This window comes from Pseudomyrmex gracilis, unplaced genomic scaffold (genome assembly GCF_002006095.1).
Source record: "Pseudomyrmex gracilis isolate BER0280 unplaced genomic scaffold, ASM200609v1 scaffold_31, whole genome shotgun sequence".
In the NCBI taxonomy this organism is placed as follows: domain Eukaryota; kingdom Metazoa; phylum Arthropoda; class Insecta; order Hymenoptera; family Formicidae; genus Pseudomyrmex; species Pseudomyrmex gracilis.
In genome coordinates, this window is record NW_018020615.1 from 324,363 (window position 1) to 344,141 (window position 19,779).

At 37.2% G+C, this 19,779-nt stretch overlaps 4 protein-coding genes across 11 annotated transcripts; 1 reads left to right on the forward strand and 3 right to left on the reverse strand.

Annotated features, from left to right (window-relative positions):
- The first annotated feature begins 46 nt into the window (after positions 1 to 46).
- On the forward strand, positions 47 to 13,712 carry LOC109852609. 2 transcript variants are annotated; one of them, XM_020423904.1, is made up of 15 exons: positions 47 to 437; positions 516 to 793; positions 876 to 1,050; positions 1,127 to 1,756; positions 1,853 to 3,148; positions 5,191 to 5,337; positions 5,864 to 6,467; positions 6,570 to 6,817; positions 6,982 to 7,521; positions 7,605 to 8,819; positions 8,905 to 9,414; positions 9,526 to 9,890; positions 10,120 to 11,720; positions 12,133 to 12,386; positions 12,505 to 13,712. In XM_020423904.1, the coding sequence occupies exons 2-15, from the start codon at positions 603 to 605 to the stop codon at positions 12,670 to 12,672; spliced, it is 7,944 nt and encodes a 2,647-aa protein (XP_020279493.1). In that variant the 5' UTR covers positions 47 to 437; positions 516 to 602; the 3' UTR covers positions 12,673 to 13,712. The 2 variants fall into 2 exon arrangements, with proteins under 2 accessions (XP_020279493.1, XP_020279494.1); XM_020423905.1 differs by lacking the exons at positions 47 to 437; positions 516 to 793 and having other exon boundaries at positions 992 to 1,050; positions 1,246 to 1,756.
- Positions 3,161 to 5,183, reverse strand: LOC109852613. The gene is made up of 5 exons (XM_020423915.1): positions 5,061 to 5,183; positions 4,455 to 4,757; positions 4,222 to 4,363; positions 3,517 to 4,095; positions 3,161 to 3,441 (listed from the first exon to the last, which is right to left on the reverse strand). Exons 1-5 carry the CDS (start codon positions 5,133 to 5,135, stop codon positions 3,242 to 3,244), a joined length of 1,299 nt encoding a protein of 432 aa, XP_020279504.1. The 5' UTR covers positions 5,136 to 5,183; the 3' UTR covers positions 3,161 to 3,241.
- A 409-nt stretch (positions 13,713 to 14,121) lies between the features above and the next one.
- On the reverse strand, positions 14,122 to 14,466 carry LOC109852554 (uncharacterized protein C14orf119). The gene has a single exon (XM_020423805.1). The coding sequence runs from the start codon at positions 14,464 to 14,466 to the stop codon at positions 14,122 to 14,124; it is 345 nt and encodes a 114-aa protein (XP_020279394.1).
- Positions 14,467 to 16,384: 1,918 nt separating this feature from the next.
- Positions 16,385 to 19,426, reverse strand: LOC109852612. 7 transcript variants are annotated; one of them, XM_020423913.1, is made up of 6 exons: positions 19,101 to 19,426; positions 18,453 to 18,780; positions 17,651 to 18,356; positions 17,302 to 17,421; positions 17,149 to 17,217; positions 16,385 to 16,971 (listed from the first exon to the last, which is right to left on the reverse strand). In XM_020423913.1, exons 2-6 carry the CDS (start codon positions 18,725 to 18,727, stop codon positions 16,768 to 16,770), a joined length of 1,374 nt encoding a protein of 457 aa, XP_020279502.1. In that variant the 5' UTR covers positions 18,728 to 18,780; positions 19,101 to 19,426; the 3' UTR covers positions 16,385 to 16,767. The 7 variants fall into 7 exon arrangements, with proteins under 7 accessions (XP_020279502.1, XP_020279503.1, XP_020279501.1 ...); XM_020423912.1 differs by adding an exon at positions 18,897 to 18,965 and having other exon boundaries at positions 16,386 to 16,971; positions 17,149 to 17,421; positions 19,116 to 19,425; XM_020423909.1 differs by adding an exon at positions 18,897 to 18,965 and having other exon boundaries at positions 16,386 to 16,971; positions 17,149 to 17,421; positions 19,101 to 19,425.
- Between the last annotated feature and the right edge of the window lie 353 nt (positions 19,427 to 19,779).

Sequence of the window (19,779 nt, forward strand, 5' to 3'; positions counted from 1 at the left end):
AAATTCTATAATTAATTTATCAATAGTTACTGTGACATACGTTGATTCCATATTATTGAAAGTTTTTTTAATGAATTTTAACTTATTTTCAACTTCAATCGTGTCAAATATGTGGAAATAAATAAGGTTAAGCAGTATGGAATGATATATTACTAGAAAAGTCATTAGGTTAGGGTTAGGTAAATGTTTTGCTGTTAGTCGCGAGTCGCCAAAAGATGAAAGTTGGTCATCTTCTGTTACGACAGCGACACTCGACTTACGACAGCTTTCGATGACACGCGCCAGCTCAATACGCATGCGCCCGACATCCGACAGCGACATACGACTTATTGTAGAACAGGCTTTACAATCGAAGTCAACAGATTTGTTTAACGGAATTTGACCGCTAATCTGCTTAAAAGATGACTAATGATGACGCGTTGCGTCCTTGCAATTGTGTATGTATTAATGTTTGCAACTACCAACCCTTCTGCACGTTTTTGACACTTTGTTTCACATTGTTGTGTTCTGTATAGCAACAGAGTAATTGGATGACAATAACAAGGGGTGAATTTTGCAAAGAGGAAGATGTGAATTGATACGATAAACCGCTTGCGTGATAGATGCTTCCAAAAGAAATAACAATGTCAAAGCAAACGGGAATATTGGAATTGAACAAATGCATTTCGTCTCGACTGTGGTACACGTCTTTGAATATTTTTCAAATAAACGACAGCAGCAGCTTTCTGAAAGAGTTTCATCGTAATTGTTCAGTTGATCTGACCGAATTGGAGGCTGTGGTAGAAAGCTTGATGTAAATATTATTATTCACAACGGTGATTGTTATAATTTTGTTGTATCAGTTTATTTTTTACATTTTTGTAATATATTTGTAGATATTCTCCAAACGAAGAACAATATCAATGGATCGCTTATGTATTGCTGTGGAAACTTATAGATAATAAGTCACCTCCTGTCAATTGTAATATACATAATAATATTCAATCGCAACTTGATTACATACAGATGAGAAATGTTGTGAAACTGTGCGACTATGTACCAGATGATCAGGTATATTGTTTTTCTAATTTAACATAAATATTAATATAGTTTTTAAATGAGAATCTTATGTTTTTTTTTTTTTCAGAAATTGAAATTATTATTTCTTCAAGATACAAATATAGAAGATAGTACAAAGACAATAGTGACTTTCTTAAATAAAAATATTTACATTAAGCCAAAAATTGTATGTTGGATCATAAACAGATTAATCTCAAACACGAGCGCTATTGATCTGCAAGATATTTATTTTTCTACTGTAAAATGGTGCCTAGAACACATTCCACTCAAGAAACATTGGTATTTAAGTCATGAAGTGTGTAACTCTGATTTATCAGAGAACAATTCAGCTACCGAGTGTGCGCTCAGGAGCAATGTTTTGCAGACTGTTCTGTGTCTTCTTTCGAATATGAACTTTGATACGGATACGGAGATTGAGTTTCTTAATCAATTTTATCCCGTGCTCTTTAAAACTCGTCATGTCAACGACATTGAACTTGCATTATATTCTAAGAAAAATGAGAAACTGTTCGACAGATGGCTTTCTCTTTGGAACAAATCGCACGCATGTTCCGAGAGTGTCGCTACGTTGTCCGCAGCTTACAGAATCAGTGAAAATATGTTCGAAATGATAGAAAATTCAAAGATAATTTTGCGCGAACGAGAATTACTTAAAAGAATAAGCAAACGGCAATTACATTGGTTAAATGATATTTTGGTAAGTTCTCATATTTTTTATTCCAGATAATATTTATATTTACAACATTGTTATATATATATATATGTATATATAATTTATTAATGTGTGTTGCAGGATATTTGTCATATCTTGGCTGTAAACAGAAAATACGCTGAAGTGGAGCTATTGTTATCGTGTGATTTGTTAAAACCGTTGTATCCTGTTTTATTGTTCAAAGCGTTAAACGAGTGTGCGCAGGAAAATATTAATTCTCCCGAAGACTGTGATAATGGAATTTTGATCTGTGAATCTTTTAAATTTTTATTAGACAAATATTCGTCCTATTCGCTAAAGGACCGCGATCTTTTCGAATTGCATCTGTTCTTAACAGAGCGCTTTAGAATCATAGAATACATTTTGCATTGGAAAAAAAAACATTTCACGGAAACGAGATCAGATCCGAAGAAATCGACAAATTCGCGATCTGACGCGACAGAACAACAAACGACGTCTGTGAAGGGGCTTTTGTCTCTTTTGCAAAAACACAATACCCTGTTTGTTTTGAAGATAGCAACAAATATTCACAAACAGGATTGCAGTGCCGTGCAAGATTTACTGAACATTGAAGAATCGCACACTTTTCGAAAATATTGTTGCATAGTAAACGCTTTGAGATCCATTTTGTCTTGTGAGTTTTACAACGCAAAATACGATCAGATCGCCGGTTACATGGTCGATATGGCGTCGTATTTGTTTTCTCTGCCTCCGCTTTCGAAGATAGAGACGATCAAAGACGTATTTTCGTTATTGTTCTTGCGTTATGAGGATTTCAACGCCAATTCCAAAGACGAGCGCGATACATTATTCGAAAGAACGAACTTCAGCGAGACAGTTGAACACGAAAAGTCAGGTTTCATAGCTAACAAGTACATTGTGAGAGACATGCTGCATTATTTGTGGAAATGTATTACGGATGAAGAAGTTGGCGAGGATAAAGCATTTTATAGAGACGCAATTGGTTTAATTTCCGTTTTGAAAAACGCTCGATGGAAACTGACGTTTTATACGGGATCTTCTTTCGTCGAGAACGTCGGTGTTCCGCAAGACGAATCCGACAATATTTCCGCGACAAATAAATCGGAACCCGTGATGTCGCAGAGCGGTCCGAACTTTCCGCACCGCAGGAAAAAAGATACGATCTTTTACAACGGATGTAGCACTTCGGACGAGATTAAAATTAAATCCGAAAGTGATTCGGAATCTGTTTTGTCGAGCGGCAATGTTAAGCAGAAAAAACGTTCGAGAGTCGCTACCGCGGATTCGAGCAGAGATAAACCGTCGTTCATGAATTTGATGCTTGCCTCGAGGGAAAGTTTGATTTTGCATTGTTTGTGGAAAAGCGATCTCGACAAGGCACAGGGAGTAATCGAGGTAATAATTAATTTTTCTATTTTTTTTAACAATGCGTAAAAATAAACACTTTGCCTGACGCGTAACTATTATACATTTTCCGGTTTATATAATTCATATATGTTTTATCGCAGCCTCGAATGTCTCATACGCGTCGCGCTCGTGTTCAGTGGCCTCATATTTAATTACATCTTCTTGTTTCTTCAAATCCTTTACGTAAGTACCGGGCGGATTTATTGCGCAATATTGCTTGGAAAACAAGATCCTCTTTCGCGGAAAGCAAAATTTGCAACGAAAACACCAACAGCACCATCCTGAAGAGTATGTCGTTTTTTTTAACGATATTTAAAAAAAAAAAAAAACGTCGGAGTTGGCGCAGAGTCACGTACCTCTTTGACACCAGCAGGGTATCGCGAGACAAACATAAATCAACAACCAAACTCGTAGAACAATCCACGTTCTCAATAGAATTTTCTTCACAGCCGCCACGTCTTTCGCGCGCTGATAATCGTATATGAGACACTCCATTGCTCGAACTCCGATTTGACTCAGTTCTTCCTTGGTGCAATTCCGAGGTCGTTTCAAATCCATTATTCTTTTTAGAGCTTTTCTCGGAGCGTCTTCTTCTTTCTCCGTATAATTCAACGCTTTACCGCGCTTCACGTTGTCCTCTATTTGCTGCTCGTATTCCATTTTGAATTTCGAGTAATCGTACGATTCCTCGTCGGCGAAAGTGGATCGTCTTGTTTCTGTCGTCGAAACGCGATCCGTATCGTTCGCAATGCTCGCGCTTTCTTGATCGTACTCGTCGTCGTACCGCGTAGCAGCTTGCGTTTCCGCGAGATATTCCGTCTCGCTAATTGTTCTATTTCTCAGTATTTGAAAAAAATCCATTTTCTCGTCCGATACCGTACCGTAACGATCTTCCGTATCCTGACGTTTCATTCTGACAACATTCGCACTCTGATCTGTTTGTTTGGCAGCAGAAAAATTATCTTCCGTATATTTTTGTTTTCCTCTCCTTTCGCCTTTCTTGTATTTTATTATTGATGTATAAGATAATTGCAATTTTTACATTTTTTTCAAATCGGTACCTGTGATATTTGTTGTATTGTTTGTATCACTGTGTATTTTTTCCAAATTCTGCATACTTTTCTCGTTTCTGTCAGAACTCGCGGGATTTATTCCAATTGATTTCGCACCCGCACCTGCCTTGGTCGCGGCTCTCGAGAAGTACTGGATCGCGTTAAACGGGCGTTTGTGTTTTAATGACAAACTTTTGAAAACAAACTATCTAAATAAATTTTTCGTCGAGCGAGACACTTACTTCGTCCAATTCTTCCTTGAAACCAGCAACAAACGGTTCTTCGTTTCGCTCAATCCCGAATATCTCTTTCGCGTGTGGTTGCAAACGAGAAAATACATTGGAAAATCGTTTCGCTACTTCGGCGTTACGCTCGTTGTAATATCTTACGTGAGAATGCAGCGGCTTGTATCTGCCCTCGTCTTCCGCAAGAGGTTTCAGAAGATCTTCGAGATCCGCCGGTTGAATCATTTCGTTTTCGCTCTCCTCGTCGTAATTCATGTCGTCCAGCGCGATTTCAAACTCTTTCGCGTCGCGCACATTAATCTGCGCGAACGAATACAGATTTGGTTTGTGAATAAAAAAAGATTTCCGTCTACAGAGATTTCAATTTCCCTGTTTGATTGAGAAGTCGTGGAAAAAGATTGTTATATCGTAGATGGAGGGGTATTAGAATTTTGAAGACCTTATGATTCATGTGTTAATTTTTAACAGAAATTTAGATTTCATATATGTGGTATTTAACACCATAGCACTTATTCTGTCATATTAAATTAATTTGTTGAAGGAATTTCATTATAATATTAAAATTTTTCTCAGTCGCGTAAACAAATTTGATTCGTACTTAACTATTTGAGAAAGCGCTTGCAACGTACGAACAATGTGAAGAATCACTAAGAGAATATACGTATTTTGATGTAACATTTTGAATCTTTCCAGCAATCGATTCGTTCACACGAGCGATATTCTTGTTTTCTAGATGTTCCACATGGAAAATACGCAATTGGACGGTGAAGTTCAATTTTCAAAAGGACTTCGCGCGTTTAAACAGGATATCCTTCAGTACCTTCGTAATTCAGATACAACAGACTCCTCTAAAGAAAGCACAAACAGTTCCATATTAGAGGTAAAAAAAATCCTCTTCTACAAATCTTACATCAACCCTGATCCCGAATCTTTTTTTTTTTTTTTGCACTTTGAACGTGACCTCGGCTCGCAATTCACTTGATTTTAAAATATATTTTTAAATATATTTTAAAATATACAGAAGCTTTATTATTTTATTAATATAATTGACTATTGATTAATTAATTAATTGATTAAAAATTGTATCTCTTGATTAAAAATTTGTTATTTGATTTTAAAATATTAAAGATATCATAAAGATTATATAAAACTGACGTCTGCCAATATGTTTAACCAAAAAAAATATTTTATATGATTTATTTTTAATGATTTTTTCTGGTGCGAGTGCGAGAAGAATTCAAAGATTCAGAATTAGGGTTAAGTTTTTTTGCAGTAAACTATATATTTCTAACATATAAATTTATATATTTATTTATAAAGAAATTATGGTGTGATAAACGTACAATCTGACTTCGACCGAATGTTAAATATATAATTGCGATGCGACGCGCGTGTGTTTTGTGTAGAATGTAAGACTGGCTGCGCAAGAAGGCGTGCAATCTTCCAAACACATCAACCAACTGGAGACCTTTCTGGGAACTCAGGAATCATATTTGCAAATGTTAAACACAGACGTTTTGAGCAACAGAGAATTATTGACGTTCAGCGCGCTCGATTTGAGCACGACTATGAGCCAGACGTATCAGATCTCGAAAAAGTTCTGCAACGTGGCTTTCATGTACGCGACGTCGTGCGAAAGACTTTACAGTATTCAAAAAGAACGTTCGAGTTATCTGATCGATATCGAGGAATACTCGAGTTTCTTCTTCAAGATCTGTCAATTGTTTCACGATGTTAAAAATACCGCGTCCGTTACGGATATACTGTGTGATGCCAGAATTCCATTGTCCGCGGAAGATTGGACAGAGAGCAGAGGTGTTTGGTGCGAATTCGGGACCAACTATCGCGCGTTTCGCGATCTCGAGAGACGGGAGACGACGCGATCTCGCGACAATAATTACAGTCTGGGATTGGAAACGCTCAAAAAGATGCGCGATCTTTTTGATCGCGAACAAAAATATCTTCCGAACGTTTTCTCTCATCTGCTGCTCGTGTGCTCCATTATTCCTGGTAAGGTTTTTTCATTTGGGTTCAGCTTCGTTGTTGTACGTCACAAATGTTATGTTGTCAGTTTTTGATGTTATCAATTTTATATAAATTTGTTCTCCCCAGAAAATGCCAACGTAAACACGGTGTCTGACTTATTGAGAACGCCGTTACATCGTTATTTCGGATATCAGATATTCGATTTGAAAACCGAGCCGGACAAACTCGAGACAATCGCGTCCGATCTTCAAGTGAACTTGATACACAGTATTCTCGTGAACGCGTGTCCGAATATTTCTTGTCACGCCGAAAGAAGCTACAGTGGCATCAAGAATACCGGATGTATAATTCTGAACCAAAACTACAACGAAAACGTACGAGCATCTGTTACGCATATTCGTGTCTGTTTTTTTTTTTTAATTTTTATTTTTTTTTTATTTTGTTACACAAGCGATATATGTATAATAAAAAAATTAATTAGCTCGTATATAGCGTCAAACGCAGTTAACAATGAGAGAAAATAATTTTATTCTTGCAGCGTGTAAAATCAGCCACCGTCAAAGGTGTGAATCCGAATCAATGCGTTACGGAGATACTGGCCGAACTTTTGCAGATTTTGCGCGACGTGAGTTCGGGACGATCTTACTTCGATAATTCCTGTTTGAAAGGTATCTCAGATCGCGCGGATGTGCGAGCGGTGCTGAACAAGACGTCGAGCTTCGCCAATCTCGATCTCAGCGAACTGTCCGTGGGTGACGAAACCCTGGCATTTTTCCTCAACGTTTGGAACATCATGTTTCTTCACGCGAGTTTGGACGTGTGGTCCAACGATCCGCCTTTCAACGATTTGAGACACGCGGTCTCGTTGATGTCAATCGGTTACGTCATTGGCGATTTGGGTCTGGTAACGCTCGCCGCACTTCGATCGAAATTGTTGGGCAATCTCGCGGACGACTTCAGATTTTTCACGCGTATCGAAGAGCTCAACGAGTTGGCGTGGCAGGATTTGGATCTCGTACAGAACTCGAGGGTGATCTTCGCCATGGCCAACGAGTTTTACGGCACACCCGAGATTCGTGTAAGCTACTTATTACTCATTTTTCATTATTTGTCACGATACGCGAAAACAAATGTGATCAATGTGCTCAAATCCAATTGTAGGTGTTCGAGACGCAGATGTTGGACAAAAACTTGAACGACGCGATGCGCGATTACACGTCTCATTACTCATCGCTTGATCAAGGTGTCGAATCTACGGATAGTCCGACAACGAGAAAGAGAATCAGTTTGCCTGATTTTGTGAGGAGGTACAAGAACGCGTTTTCGCCAGGTGTCGATAGCGCGACGAACGTCAACGGAGATGCGTTTCCGAAAAATGAACTTGATATATTCAAGGAAGATACAGATGCGGCAGAACGCGCATATATATTTAATTACACGTACGAGATAATATTAAAATATTCTGAACACAATCTGTTTAATATCAAAAGTTCGAATAAGGTGGAAACGTTACTTTGGGAGACTCGAACGTTGAGATCTAGCTTGGTGCAATATCTGGAAAGCCATTGCTGGCTTCTTTCTTACCTCCTGCAGCGAATGTACAGCGAGAACTCAATCATTTTAGACGTAGACAATAATTACGATAATGTAAAACGCACCGCCTGTCTGGAGAATCTCTTAAGTTCCGCGTGGATCGACAAGTTGAAATCGTTTTTCAGCGTTAATCAAACTGTCACCGCTATTCACGACGCCGTCGTACCCGCCCAGGAATTGTGGCGTTATCTTCAATCCAGAGGAGAGGATCGTAATTGGCAGAACTCTTTGGAAATAATAAACGCGTTAGCCGACACGGTTACGCAATACGATACGGAGCTGCAACGCTTCAAGGATTTGATTCTGAGTCACGTGCTCTCCAATCTAGGCGTTTTATCTGTCACGAGAATGCTTCAGTATCTGTATCAGATTAAAGATATACATGTACTTACGCAAACGATTCTGCACAATATCAACAAGTGGCCCATGAATGTGTGCGAGCACGCTTTACTTCACGCGTTGCAGCACGAATTCAATTACAAACTGCCGGCTCATTGCAAGCATCGAATGAACGGCGTCTTGTGCAGAATAATGATCTTTCACAAAATGACTCCGTACTGCGTGAGCAAATCGAACAGCACTTGGTACGACGTAATGTATTGCACGGACAAGATCGAACCGTTTGAGATAATCAAGTCTTTGATCAACGCGGATCAGTTCGAGTTGTGTTTGGAGTGGCTGGAGTGTCAAGCGTTCTCCTTGGAGATACAACCCACCGTGATCCAAGACTTCTTGCTCGGTCTCTTGAGAAAGGAACAACAGGACTTCAAGCAAGCTCTGAAGGTATGAGAATTTTTTATGATCATTCTTTCGGAGAAAGAGTAATTTTTCGACGCGATGTTAAAAATAACAAATTTTCGCACAACAGTTTCTTCAAGCCCTACCGTCGAGTCAGTCGGTGAAGATATGCAAAACAGTTCTCAAGAAGTTGGAATCCATCAGCGCGTTGCAGTTTGTCGCTAATTATTTGCTGGAACATTGCAAACCGTCGGAGCAATCCAAGTATCAGAAAACGTTGATAGGATTGGAAATTTTGGAGATGTTGGAAAACAAAGACAGAGCTCTGTACATTCACTTGATAAAAGAACCGTTGCTGATGCTGGAGCAATTGTTGATGAATTGTAAATTTGAGAATATTCAAAAGATTTTAAATACGTTACACAAGAACTTGCAACACCCCGATGTGAGCATCGGCAATTTTGACAAGATAATAAGATTTTATGCCAAAAAGTCGTTGGATTTCCGTGTGTCGCTGCAGCGAGACGGCGTCGAGAGTAGAGTACAAACTCCTTCACAGTCCACATCGGAAGCCGAAAGTAACGACTTTGTTATGCCCGTTAACGTGCCGACCAAAGAGGAATGGGTGCCCAACGATAGGGTAAATAGAAAAAAATTGGTGACAATCTCTCGAAACAACAAATAAACGTTCGCTCTTAGGCATCTCTTGTATTTTAATCATCATTTCTTAATGAAATCGTTTGTTCGACAGGCGAAAGAATGCAGTTGCTGTAAAGCGGTGATATTTTCGATGTTCAACAGACGACATCACTGTAGACGATGTGGTCGCGTTGTTTGTGCCGTGTGTTCTCAGCATCGTATGCAGGTTGCCGGTTATCCGAGTTCCGTGCTCGTACGGGTGTGCGACGACTGCAAATGTCAAACGGTGCTGCAAATGCGCGCGGCTCAAGACGCACCGTCGACGTCCAGCAGCGAAGTGTTCGATTATTGGCGATTGACCAGGGACGAGAAGCACAATCGCACCATAAGAGAAGAATTCTCGTTCGAACACGCACCCAATATTTCGTTGTGTCTCGCTATTCTTAACTTGCACTCCGATCACAAAATATATACCAGGTAATAATTATTTCCAGGTTTTTTTTTAACACGTCCAGTATTAACAGATAGATTTGTAGCACAAAAATTATTTAAAAACAAAAAAACGAGACAATTGACATTCTCATTTTGTTTGCTTTTAATTTACAAGATAATGCGCATGTGTGTGTGTCAAAATTAGAACTTGTTCTAAAAAAAATGGCTTTTTACTGAACAGAGTTATGATTAATAACCCACTAATTATACACAGCTTCCTCTTGGATCGTTGTGACGAAATGAAGCAGTTACTCCAACCCGTTAACGGCGGCAGAATAAATCCCGAAGTCGATCATGCGGTAATCATCAAGATGATACGTTCTCTGTTGATCGCGGTTAAAGTGAAGTGCGCAAAGCTCGGTTTCAACACCGGTCTCGCACACTGCGATCGATTTCTCTCCCAAGTTGATCTTATCGCGACTCTGATTCAGTCCGATTGTCTGACTCTCATACCGACAGACGATTTGGACGAGCACACGTTGAGGAAGCTGCGCGATCTTCTCACCGAGAAGGAACAGTGGACGCTGGCGTTGAATGTCAGCACGAAGGCAGGACTGGATACGCAGGGTGTGTGGGCCGCGTGGGGAAAGGCATGTCTGAAGGTGGGATATCTGGATCAGGCTAGAGAGAAGTTTCATCACTGTCTCGATAAAATGGTCTACGAAGATGTTGACGATTGGGTCGTGCTGTCTTACAGCAGAGAGCCAATCGAAAAAAACAACATCGAATCGACGACGGAAACGACGACTTCGTCTGTAACAAAGAGAAAGAAAACATTGGACGAGAGAAAGAGCGAGAGTGACGGTCACTCGAAGAGAAGCGAATATTCCAGATGCCGGCCGTTGAAAGATCCACCTTTGCTGACAGAAATTCTACAAATATTGGACAATCTGAGCATACACCGATTCCGAGCGCAAAATTCATCTCAGTCCAGATCTGACGCGGCACAAGAGATTTTACAAACACTCAACAGTCTGAAAGCTGTAACCCAGAATCAGTTCAACGTCAAACACATGATTCCCACCAATCAAACGATTTATTATCAGGAGAGTTTGTATTATCTGTCGACTTACGGAAGCAGTAGTTCAATCCTGCAGTTTTTCTTGAAGCACAAAGAGTTCGACAAGTGTATGGCGTATATTCTGGAAAACGACTTGGAATGCGAATTGTTTCTTAACGCGGTTTATCTGCACTGTTTGAAAAACGGCGACATCGAGAGACTTCACGACGCGATGAAAGCAAAAGATCCTAGTTTGCTAGCTTGGAGAAAGTACCTGATATTTGCCTGTCATTTCATGGAGAAGAAACAACACTGGCATATTTTGTATCAAATACAGCTCTTCATGAGAGACTGCATAAGAGCCTCGATGACCTGCATCCGTTTTTACACTAACGAGGCGAACACCTATTCGGATCTGTACAACAGGATGCATCTGTTGCAAGATGCTCAGAAGCATTTGGAGTCGGAGTTGCAGATCGAGAGTTTGAGCAAAAGAAGAAGGAGCGTAAGCTCCATTCATAGTGGCCAAGCTGTTCTGACGATGGAGATGGAACCGTCGGAGATAGACAGGCACATAAACACCATATGCAGGCAGACGGAAATCGCCAAGTTCTTGGCGAACTGCGAAAAAGAAGGGAGAACGACGAGTGAATTTTTGAATTTATTCCCGAACATCGACAACGATAACTCGCAGACAGCTCGGGTGCCCACATTATTTGGCAATCAACAAGAGAAGATACACTTGGCTGTTCTAGCTATATTGTGCGGTCGCGATATCGGGGAAGGATTCGGCATAGCCTTCAGGATAATACAAGGTCAGTAAATAAAATTTATAAAAAAAACTTCTCAATTTTTTCTTTTTTTACGCGGTTTTCTCTTTCGTTTTGATTCTGTGATCACAGTGGCAAATAGCAACAAAGTGGTAAGTATAGCGAGCAATACAAGAGGACACTCTAATACATGCGTGGAAATAAAGAAAAAAAAAAGAGTTCGTCAAGATACAGATATACATATATTTTACTGATGATACATACATCAATATGTTAAAGTATATAATTTTTTCACATCTATTTACACACGTGTAACAAAATTAGATAAATATATAAATAGTGTATAATTTATACGTATAACCGCGCGCTTATAAAATAAGAACAAATGCGTTGTAATATGCGTAGTGTAATACATTTATAAATGCAATCGCGTATTGTCAATATCGTACTTTTGCAGATTATAATCTACCGCAGCAGAAGATATATTCGTTGGCTGGCCATGTGTTGGCCTTGAAAAGTGATCTAACTGCAATCGAGCAGTTAATTAAGTGCTGTCGCAGCTCCGGAGTCCCTAACACCCATGTTGTTTCGGATCATGTTTTGACACATTGCGTGAAATTGTTGCTAAGCCGCTCATATAGCGAACAGAATCCGGCTCTCAGAAATCACATAGATATTTTAATCAGACTGATAACTGATACAGAACTCAGAGTAAGATTCACATTATCTAGTAATCGCTTTACCACACACACACACACACATCTATACATACACTTTTTTTTACTACACATTATATTTAACTTCTCTCACGTGTTGTTTTACGTTTCAGATAAATGCGTATATTGAAAGCAAGCAGCTAAAAGCTGCATATTTGCTTGCCGTTAAACATTCCAGAACACAAGATATAAGAAGAATTTTAAGAGAGTCAGATAGACTTGGTCAGAGTGCAATCAAGATGATATGCTTAAAGTGGCTACAACAAGAACTAAAAGAATAAAAGCTTCTAGCTCATAGCTACTTAAGAAAAGCGGAAAATATATTGACGTTTGACACCGGTCTGGAATGGTTTTCCGTAATTCAATTTTTTGATCGCATTTAACCTGTTAGAGAGCCGGCATTTTTCCATTTGAAATCCTCAACTTTTTTCACGTAAAATATACGCGCATATGTAACCATATATTCAAAGCTTTGATTCGAAAATGTTTTACGGGTTTGAATATCGACGTGTTTCGTGAACATTTCAATTTCGCCCACTTCATCGGGTTCAAACCTGAAAAAAACAATCTTCGAATGTTAATACAACACACCGCAAGAGCATCAAATATCAGATTATGTACCATATAGTTGGTAAGTCTGTTGCTGGCCCATATATGGGCCAGTCCGGCTCTCTAAAGGTTAAAAAGAATAACATTACGTTGTCATATAAGAAATCACTGTTAAGAAAAACAAGTAGAAAGACATTCACAAAAAGTGATAGTTCATGAACTTGAACAAAATATATAATAAAATTTTAAAACTGGTAAAAAACAGTAACGTGTAAAGAGTATCATATATAAATCAATTCTGTTCTAGATGTACATACAGGACATCTTAGATGTATAAGACAGTTTGAGAAAAACTCAGAAAATGTGATGATACATATATATATATATAAATGTAATCTTAAGTACTAAAGTAGATAAATTCCGCTGAAGTTGTTTAATTCAACTATTTTTAAAGAAACATATTTATTACACGTAATAAACGTTTTTTGTACTCTATACTTACTAAGGTCTGTAATGCTGTGATATATTTGTTCTTCGAGAAATAATAGTTGTATATCTAATACATCTCTTACGGATAGATGCGTGTCCTTATGTGAATACAAAGTCTATATATATATATGCGTGTCCTTATGTGAATACAAAGTCTATATATTGTGATCACACTTGTGTGTGATTGACACATGTTAATATGAATATTGAAATGCAAAGACAAAGGAATGTATACAGCGAGACAGTAGTTTCTTCCTATCCTAATAAAAAAAAAAAAGAGACTTTTGCAGATATTTGTACAATTATTTCACTCTTATATTAATTTTGTTGTAATTTGATTATTACAACATGATTTTTTTCTTAGTATAAATTTTCTTAAGTATTTTCTTACGTTTAATGATCGTAAATCTTTTATCTCGAAACGACGTATAAACTAAGTTCTAACATAATAGACATTTAAACTATTAAAGTGATTTGCTTAAATTACCAGGAAACTTGTCACTCTTGCAAACAATTTTTTTTTTTTTATCCCTATGTTAAATACATACTTCTGATAATATCCTCTCTCCTTTTTTTGTTTAGAAAAATAAATATATATATATATAAAATGATAAAACTTTCCCAAAACTATATTAAAAGAAGCTATAGAAATGTGTCTGTGGGATCTACAAGTTGTAAGATACAAAAGTTGCTCATTGTTTATCCTCCATCAAAGCTGATAATCTTTCTTCGTATTTCTCAGCAAACTTGTCATCTATATTCTTAATCGCTGCCAATAAGGAGTCTTTCTCGTGCTGGGACCAATTGCTACTCCACTCTCTGAAGAGTTTAACGCGACATTGGAACAAGCTCGGAGGCCTATCTGATCCCTCACAATCCAATTTTTCCATCCCAGCCACCAATCCGTTTACAAGCCCCGGAGGGCCACAGTTTTCCAGGAAGATTCCCAAAAAATCGCTCCGCTGCATTTCGGACCACTCCCGAAACCACTCTATCATGTAACGCAGTTGAGCCTCGTTTGATAACATGGTAGACATGTTCTTGCTTAAAAAACAAAAAAAAAATACACGTTCCAGCAGTCAGATGCTGACACCAGCGAATACAAAAGCGTTTAAAAACCAAGTTTTTGGAGTCAGACACTTTTATATTATCTATGCTTTTTGGGAGTGCTATGTACAAAAGATAAGAGAGATGGAGATAATCTTTATCATGTATTTGACGTCTTTGTTTGTGAAATATCTCTTTTTGCATCATACAATTTTTTTCATAATTTAACAATTAGATGACGAGAAGGTGTTTTCATATAATGTTTGACGTTTTAACAACGCACACTTACAATTTTAACATTATAAGAGAATTGCAACAAATCAAATGTTTGAGAGTGAGAGATGTGTATAAAAATTTGATCTCCCGTTCTCTTAGAGAGGGTCAACAAACTCGATTTTTTAACTGCAAAAATTGTAAAAATAAGAATCAATCATATCTCGTCAAAAGAAAAAGACCGTGTGCGGAACATTTTTTGTTTTTTTTTTTAGGTTATAAGAAAACACTCGTGATGCAACAAAAAGTTGAAAACCAATAAGAGTTAGCGGTACAAAAGTTGAACAACCGGCGTAAATGTGCGAAACGGTAAAAATTACCAATTCGTGTTTTTCCGGCAAGCTGCGTCCCACCGCACAGATGTCCGTCTCTTGTGTTTGTTTAAACAATTATCCGTTTCATTCACGCGAGAGAGCCCCCGTGTTATCACGTTCCGGCCATTTATCGTGGAGTACGGAGACGGCGTGCCGATAAAAAAACGCCGCGTTCTGGAACGACACACAATTGGAAGTAGGGATACATGTAATCCATGTAAAGCATTTTTTTTTTTTTTTTTTTTTTTTTTGAGGAACGCTTTGTTCAAGTATTTAACGTGACGATTTATTGTTTTAGAAGAATACACACGAATTTAGATCGACAACTTGCATTTCTTTGGGTTAACCTGCACCTCTTCTTCCTCTCGGTCTTCTCTTTTCTTTTCCTCGTCCTCGTCCTCGTCCTCCTCGTCCTCCTCTTCGGTGTCCAATTCCACGTCTGAGAACGTCGACCGGTCTCTCGTTTCTGCGCAATTCAATATCCGATCGAGTCAACGAACTTGTGTGAGAAGAATTTGTACACGACGATTAGAGAATTTTGAGGACTTATATGTATATACTGAGAGAGAAATTTATACTTTGCGCGATGTCGGACGTCGTGTCTTTCTGCTGAATCACGGTGGTTAAGAAGTTATTGACTCTTGACTGCACGTCCCGCAGATTTCGCAGCAACGTGTTCAAGTCATTCTCGTCGGACCGGGCGATTTCGTGCTCGTAGACACATTTATCTTCGTTATATATCTTCACTCGCACACCGGTCATGTCCATATTGCGTTCCGAAGTTTGAATGTTTATGTAAACGAGCGTTTCGACACAGACAGGCTCTACATACATACATACATACATACATACACACATACACACACACACACACATACATGTGACTCCGGTGTATGCGCGCATCTCTGATTGTGTGTGACACAATCAATCGCCAGTGATTCAACTCTTAGAGCAGTTTTCTTGACTCAACTTTCTCTCACTCTCTGGTATTTTTTTTTTTTTGGAAAACTGCTGGGCCTCGATTCTTGAACAATTTTCGTATACGAAACTCTACTGTTAATGTCACATATACTATGGCTGCTTTCCTTTTAGGAGACACAGTCGACACAAGTCGACACAGGAGTCATTCTGTCTCTGTTTCTCACTGAATACCGAACAAAGACAGAATGACTTTTGTGCCGACTTGTGTCGACTGTGTCTTCTAAAAGGAAAGCAGCCTATGGCCGTTTTCCTTTTAGGAGACACAGTCGACACAAAAGTCATTCTGTCTTCGTTCAGTATTCAGTGAGAAACAAAGACAGAATGACTCTTGTGTCGACTGTGTCTCCTAAAAGGAAAACGGCCTATAACAACTTTCGTGTACGCAAATTGTTCAAGAATCGAGGCCCCGGTACGTGGCAAAAGTTGCACAAACGCGCTCTTGCTCAAATTGGAATCAAATTTATACGCAATTTTTAGAGATTCATAATAAATTTACTCAATATAAGTCGAGATTATATAACAAACACAAAATAGGTTTTTTTTTACATATATAATCTATACGTGCGTAATTTTTATAAAATTTGTATTAATATTGTCCTTTTTGTTTATATAAAATGAAACTTTGACATAATATATATGGCTGACATAATCAATAATAAAAATAAAATAACAATAACTTTCATACAGTGTAGTACTTTAAACATTAGTAATTATTTATGTTACTTAATTAGTGTCTGAGGTATTTGTAGATGAACAAACAGTTAAGAGATCAAGCTCTTTTGTTAACCTGTTAAGCTCTGGATTCAAGAGATCTTTTATTTTATTACACGTTTCATCACACTTCTTTTGAAGGAGATGAGGACAAAGTTCCTTCTCAAAAAATGAAGACAAACTCTGAGTTGAGAAGTCCAGAAATCTATAATATATCTAGAACACAGAGATCCCCAAAATAATGTTAATAATTTCAAAAGTATATTGCATTACAAAATAATTATTTCTATATAGTATTTATCATACACTTTTATATAAATCCTTATGTATTTTTATATAAATTGTTATGTATATATTTATTGATATGTGTGTGTTATATGTTTCAAAAGTAACCTTGAACTTCTTGTGCTGTGGATCTATTTCAAGTGCTCTTAAAAAATATTTTCCTGCAGCTGGTATATCCTTTTGCAGAGAATAATAAGTTATTGCGATAGCAAGAAGCAAAGATATCTCTCGTTCTTTGATTAAATTGTTATATTTTTTCACCATTTGTAGTAAATGAGGTAATGGCTCTAATTCTCCTACTTCCCAACCATATTCTACATAAGAGAGTTCACATACAAAGTTATAACGTTCAGCAGCTTTCTTATAATACTTAATTGCTTCCTGAAAAAAAAAAAAATGTTAAGAAAAATGAAAAATTAAATAGACATAGTATTGAAAAATTATATTACACTATGTGCATCATTAGATATAACTGTTTCCTTATATATATTAATAGATCTGTTACATGATAAGTTATGAAAACAGACTAAATCTTTTTTTTTCTTTTTAATTATTTCTTCTTTATATTGCTCTATATTATAAATCTAATATTAGTAATCACTTTACCAACCCTATAATCTCCACTCTGTCGATATATCATTGCGTAATAATGGAAAGTTGTTGAATTATTTGGTGTAATTTTATCTACAGCATTAAGACACATTATCGCATAATGTCTGTAATCTTCAACTTCTACTGTTGTGAAAATACGAGCTAATTTTAACAGTACTTTATAACTAGTAGGATTAGTCTTGAACATCTCTACGGCTAGTTCTAATACTTGTTTCTCATTATTACTTTTTTTCTCTTTATAGTTTCGGTCTCTGGAAAATTTATAAAAACTCTCTAATCTCATTTGCAGATAATATATTCCGAATACATGATTTTTGGTCATGGCATATGCTATTTCAAAATGTGTTTTTTCCATATACGATACTTCATCCGAAAGATTTACAGAACGTCTTTTACGTCTAAGATTTTTTGCAAGAATAAAATGCCATAAGGCACAGTCTTCATTCTTTTCTACTGCTCTCTTTCCTAAATCAATTGCCTTTTCCATGCCATAATCGTTGAAACAAGACCATGTCACACTTCCACAACCATACAGACCTCCTAACTCCACACTATTCATATCTTTAATATCAGTAATATTTTCTAATATTTCTAATATTGTTAACGCAGTAGTATCTTCCATATAATGCGTTTCAAATAAGTAAAAACATTTCGTAGCATAAAAAACATGTTCTATAGCTCTTATTATTTGATTTAGGTTTTTCCTAAAACAAAATTTTTGTAATGCAGTATAATAATATGCCAAGCAATTTCTTAAACCATAAATTATATTAAAATAAATTAATATATGTGGGTCATACTGTTGTTGAATCACCATTAAAAATTGTTCAGCATTTTCAATGCTGGCCTTTGCTGAATCATCATCCGCACTTAAGACAGCTTTATAACAATTTAATAAACATATTATAAAATGTTCCAATGGGCCAGAATCGTCAATTTCATCATCGTCTGTATTAGGACGCATTATTTTGTGCTTTATTACAGCATCAACTATCTCCCAGGTAAATGGACAGTCCAATGCTAAAAGTTTTTCCTTCACATTTTGCAATATGCTTTCTTCTTTACATAGTGCCATTTTATAGATTCGATGATGTCGTGGATATTGGACAAATTATGTGACAGACTCAGCTGAAAAGGCAAGAATAGAGTTAGACAGACCTAATGCTGATAGATTGCTTCCAAACGCACCTAACGAATCTTATGTTATCGAAACTCGCCGGTCTTTTGTGTCAAAGTTGACCCACCTAGGTTCAATACTTTTGACTAATGAGTCAGTTTCGAGAGATAAGAAATCAGTCTTCATTGCTCTTTAACTGTAAAACGAAACCGACACTCAAAACGCGTCTAAAATTAGCCGACAATATCCGGCGATATTACGGCCACGTATGGATGGTACACACAGCTACGTTAAACGTTCGCACAGAAACAAAAAGAAAGAAACGGTATACCTTTTTGTTTTATACCTTAATTTCTTGAAATATCATCTGTATCACAGAGCTATCTCGTATCCGTACAGTCGTGTCTACAAGCATGTAAATCGAAAAAAAAAAAAAAATCAGGGAATTTACATTACAGTAGTACATTCTTTGACAACTAAAGGACGACTGTCAACTGTTGCATCCCGTATTAAAGGTTCATTCGCAAGTCACAATCGCAAGTAGATCTCGCAGAATTTATCAATCACGTTCGTCGGTTGACCAACGTGATCATTGTGATTGGTCATTTCCACGAGACTTGCGATTTCACGATTTTTACGTTGATGCACGCGATAAATACTTACGCGATTTGTACATAAATGTGGAATTCCCCGCGCAATGTTGCCGTCACTCATATCACGTTTTACCACCCGCAATGACAAAATATACTATGCACTTGCAAAAATATTACTAAAAGTTCAAAAAAATGTATCTCAATTTTAAATACGTAGAAAACATTATCTTAAATAAATACTATTTGTTTGTTTTTTTTAATGTCACACTCACATTTAACTTATATACAAGCACATATATATATATATATATATATAACAACCCATACAGAAAAAAAAACTCCCATTAAATCATCTAGTAAATATGGCATTGAATTGTTGACGTCTAAAGGAATTTTCGTTCTGCGTGGGAATATAGA

What these genes read in the sequence shown, in the direction of transcription:
- LOC109852612 (XM_020423911.1), bottom strand. Translation starts at nt 18,727, where the DNA reads ATGGCACTATGTAAAGAAGAAAGCATATTGCAAAATGTGAAGGAAAAA. An exon ending in TTAATGGTGATTCAACAACA is followed by an intron (nt 18,357 to 18,452) that starts GTATGACCCACA and finishes ATTTTGTTTTAG; the next exon opens with GAAAAACCTAAATCAAATAA. An exon ending in CACAGCACAAGAAGTTCAAG is followed by an intron (nt 16,972 to 17,148) that starts GTTACTTTTGAA and finishes TCTGTGTTCTAG; the next exon opens with ATATATTATAGATTTCTGGA.
- LOC109852613 (XM_020423915.1), bottom strand. Translation starts at nt 5,135, where the DNA reads ATGTTACATCAAAATACGTATATTCTCTTAGTGATTCTTCACATTGTT. An exon ending in TGCAAGCGCTTTCTCAAATA is followed by an intron (nt 4,758 to 5,060) that starts GTTAAGTACGAA and finishes TCGTTCGCGCAG; the next exon opens with ATTAATGTGCGCGACGCGAA. An exon ending in ACCCTGCTGGTGTCAAAGAG is followed by an intron (nt 3,442 to 3,516) that starts GTACGTGACTCT and finishes CATACTCTTCAG; the next exon opens with GATGGTGCTGTTGGTGTTTT.
- LOC109852609 (XM_020423904.1), top strand. Translation starts at nt 603, where the DNA reads ATGCTTCCAAAAGAAATAACAATGTCAAAGCAAACGGGAATATTGGAA. An exon ending in ACTATGTACCAGATGATCAG is followed by an intron (nt 1,051 to 1,126) that starts GTATATTGTTTT and finishes TTTTTTTTTCAG; the next exon opens with AAATTGAAATTATTATTTCT. An exon ending in ACCAAAACTACAACGAAAAC is followed by an intron (nt 6,818 to 6,981) that starts GTACGAGCATCT and finishes TTATTCTTGCAG; the next exon opens with CGTGTAAAATCAGCCACCGT.
- LOC109852554 (XM_020423805.1), bottom strand. Translation starts at nt 14,466, where the DNA reads ATGTCTACCATGTTATCAAACGAGGCTCAACTGCGTTACATGATAGAG.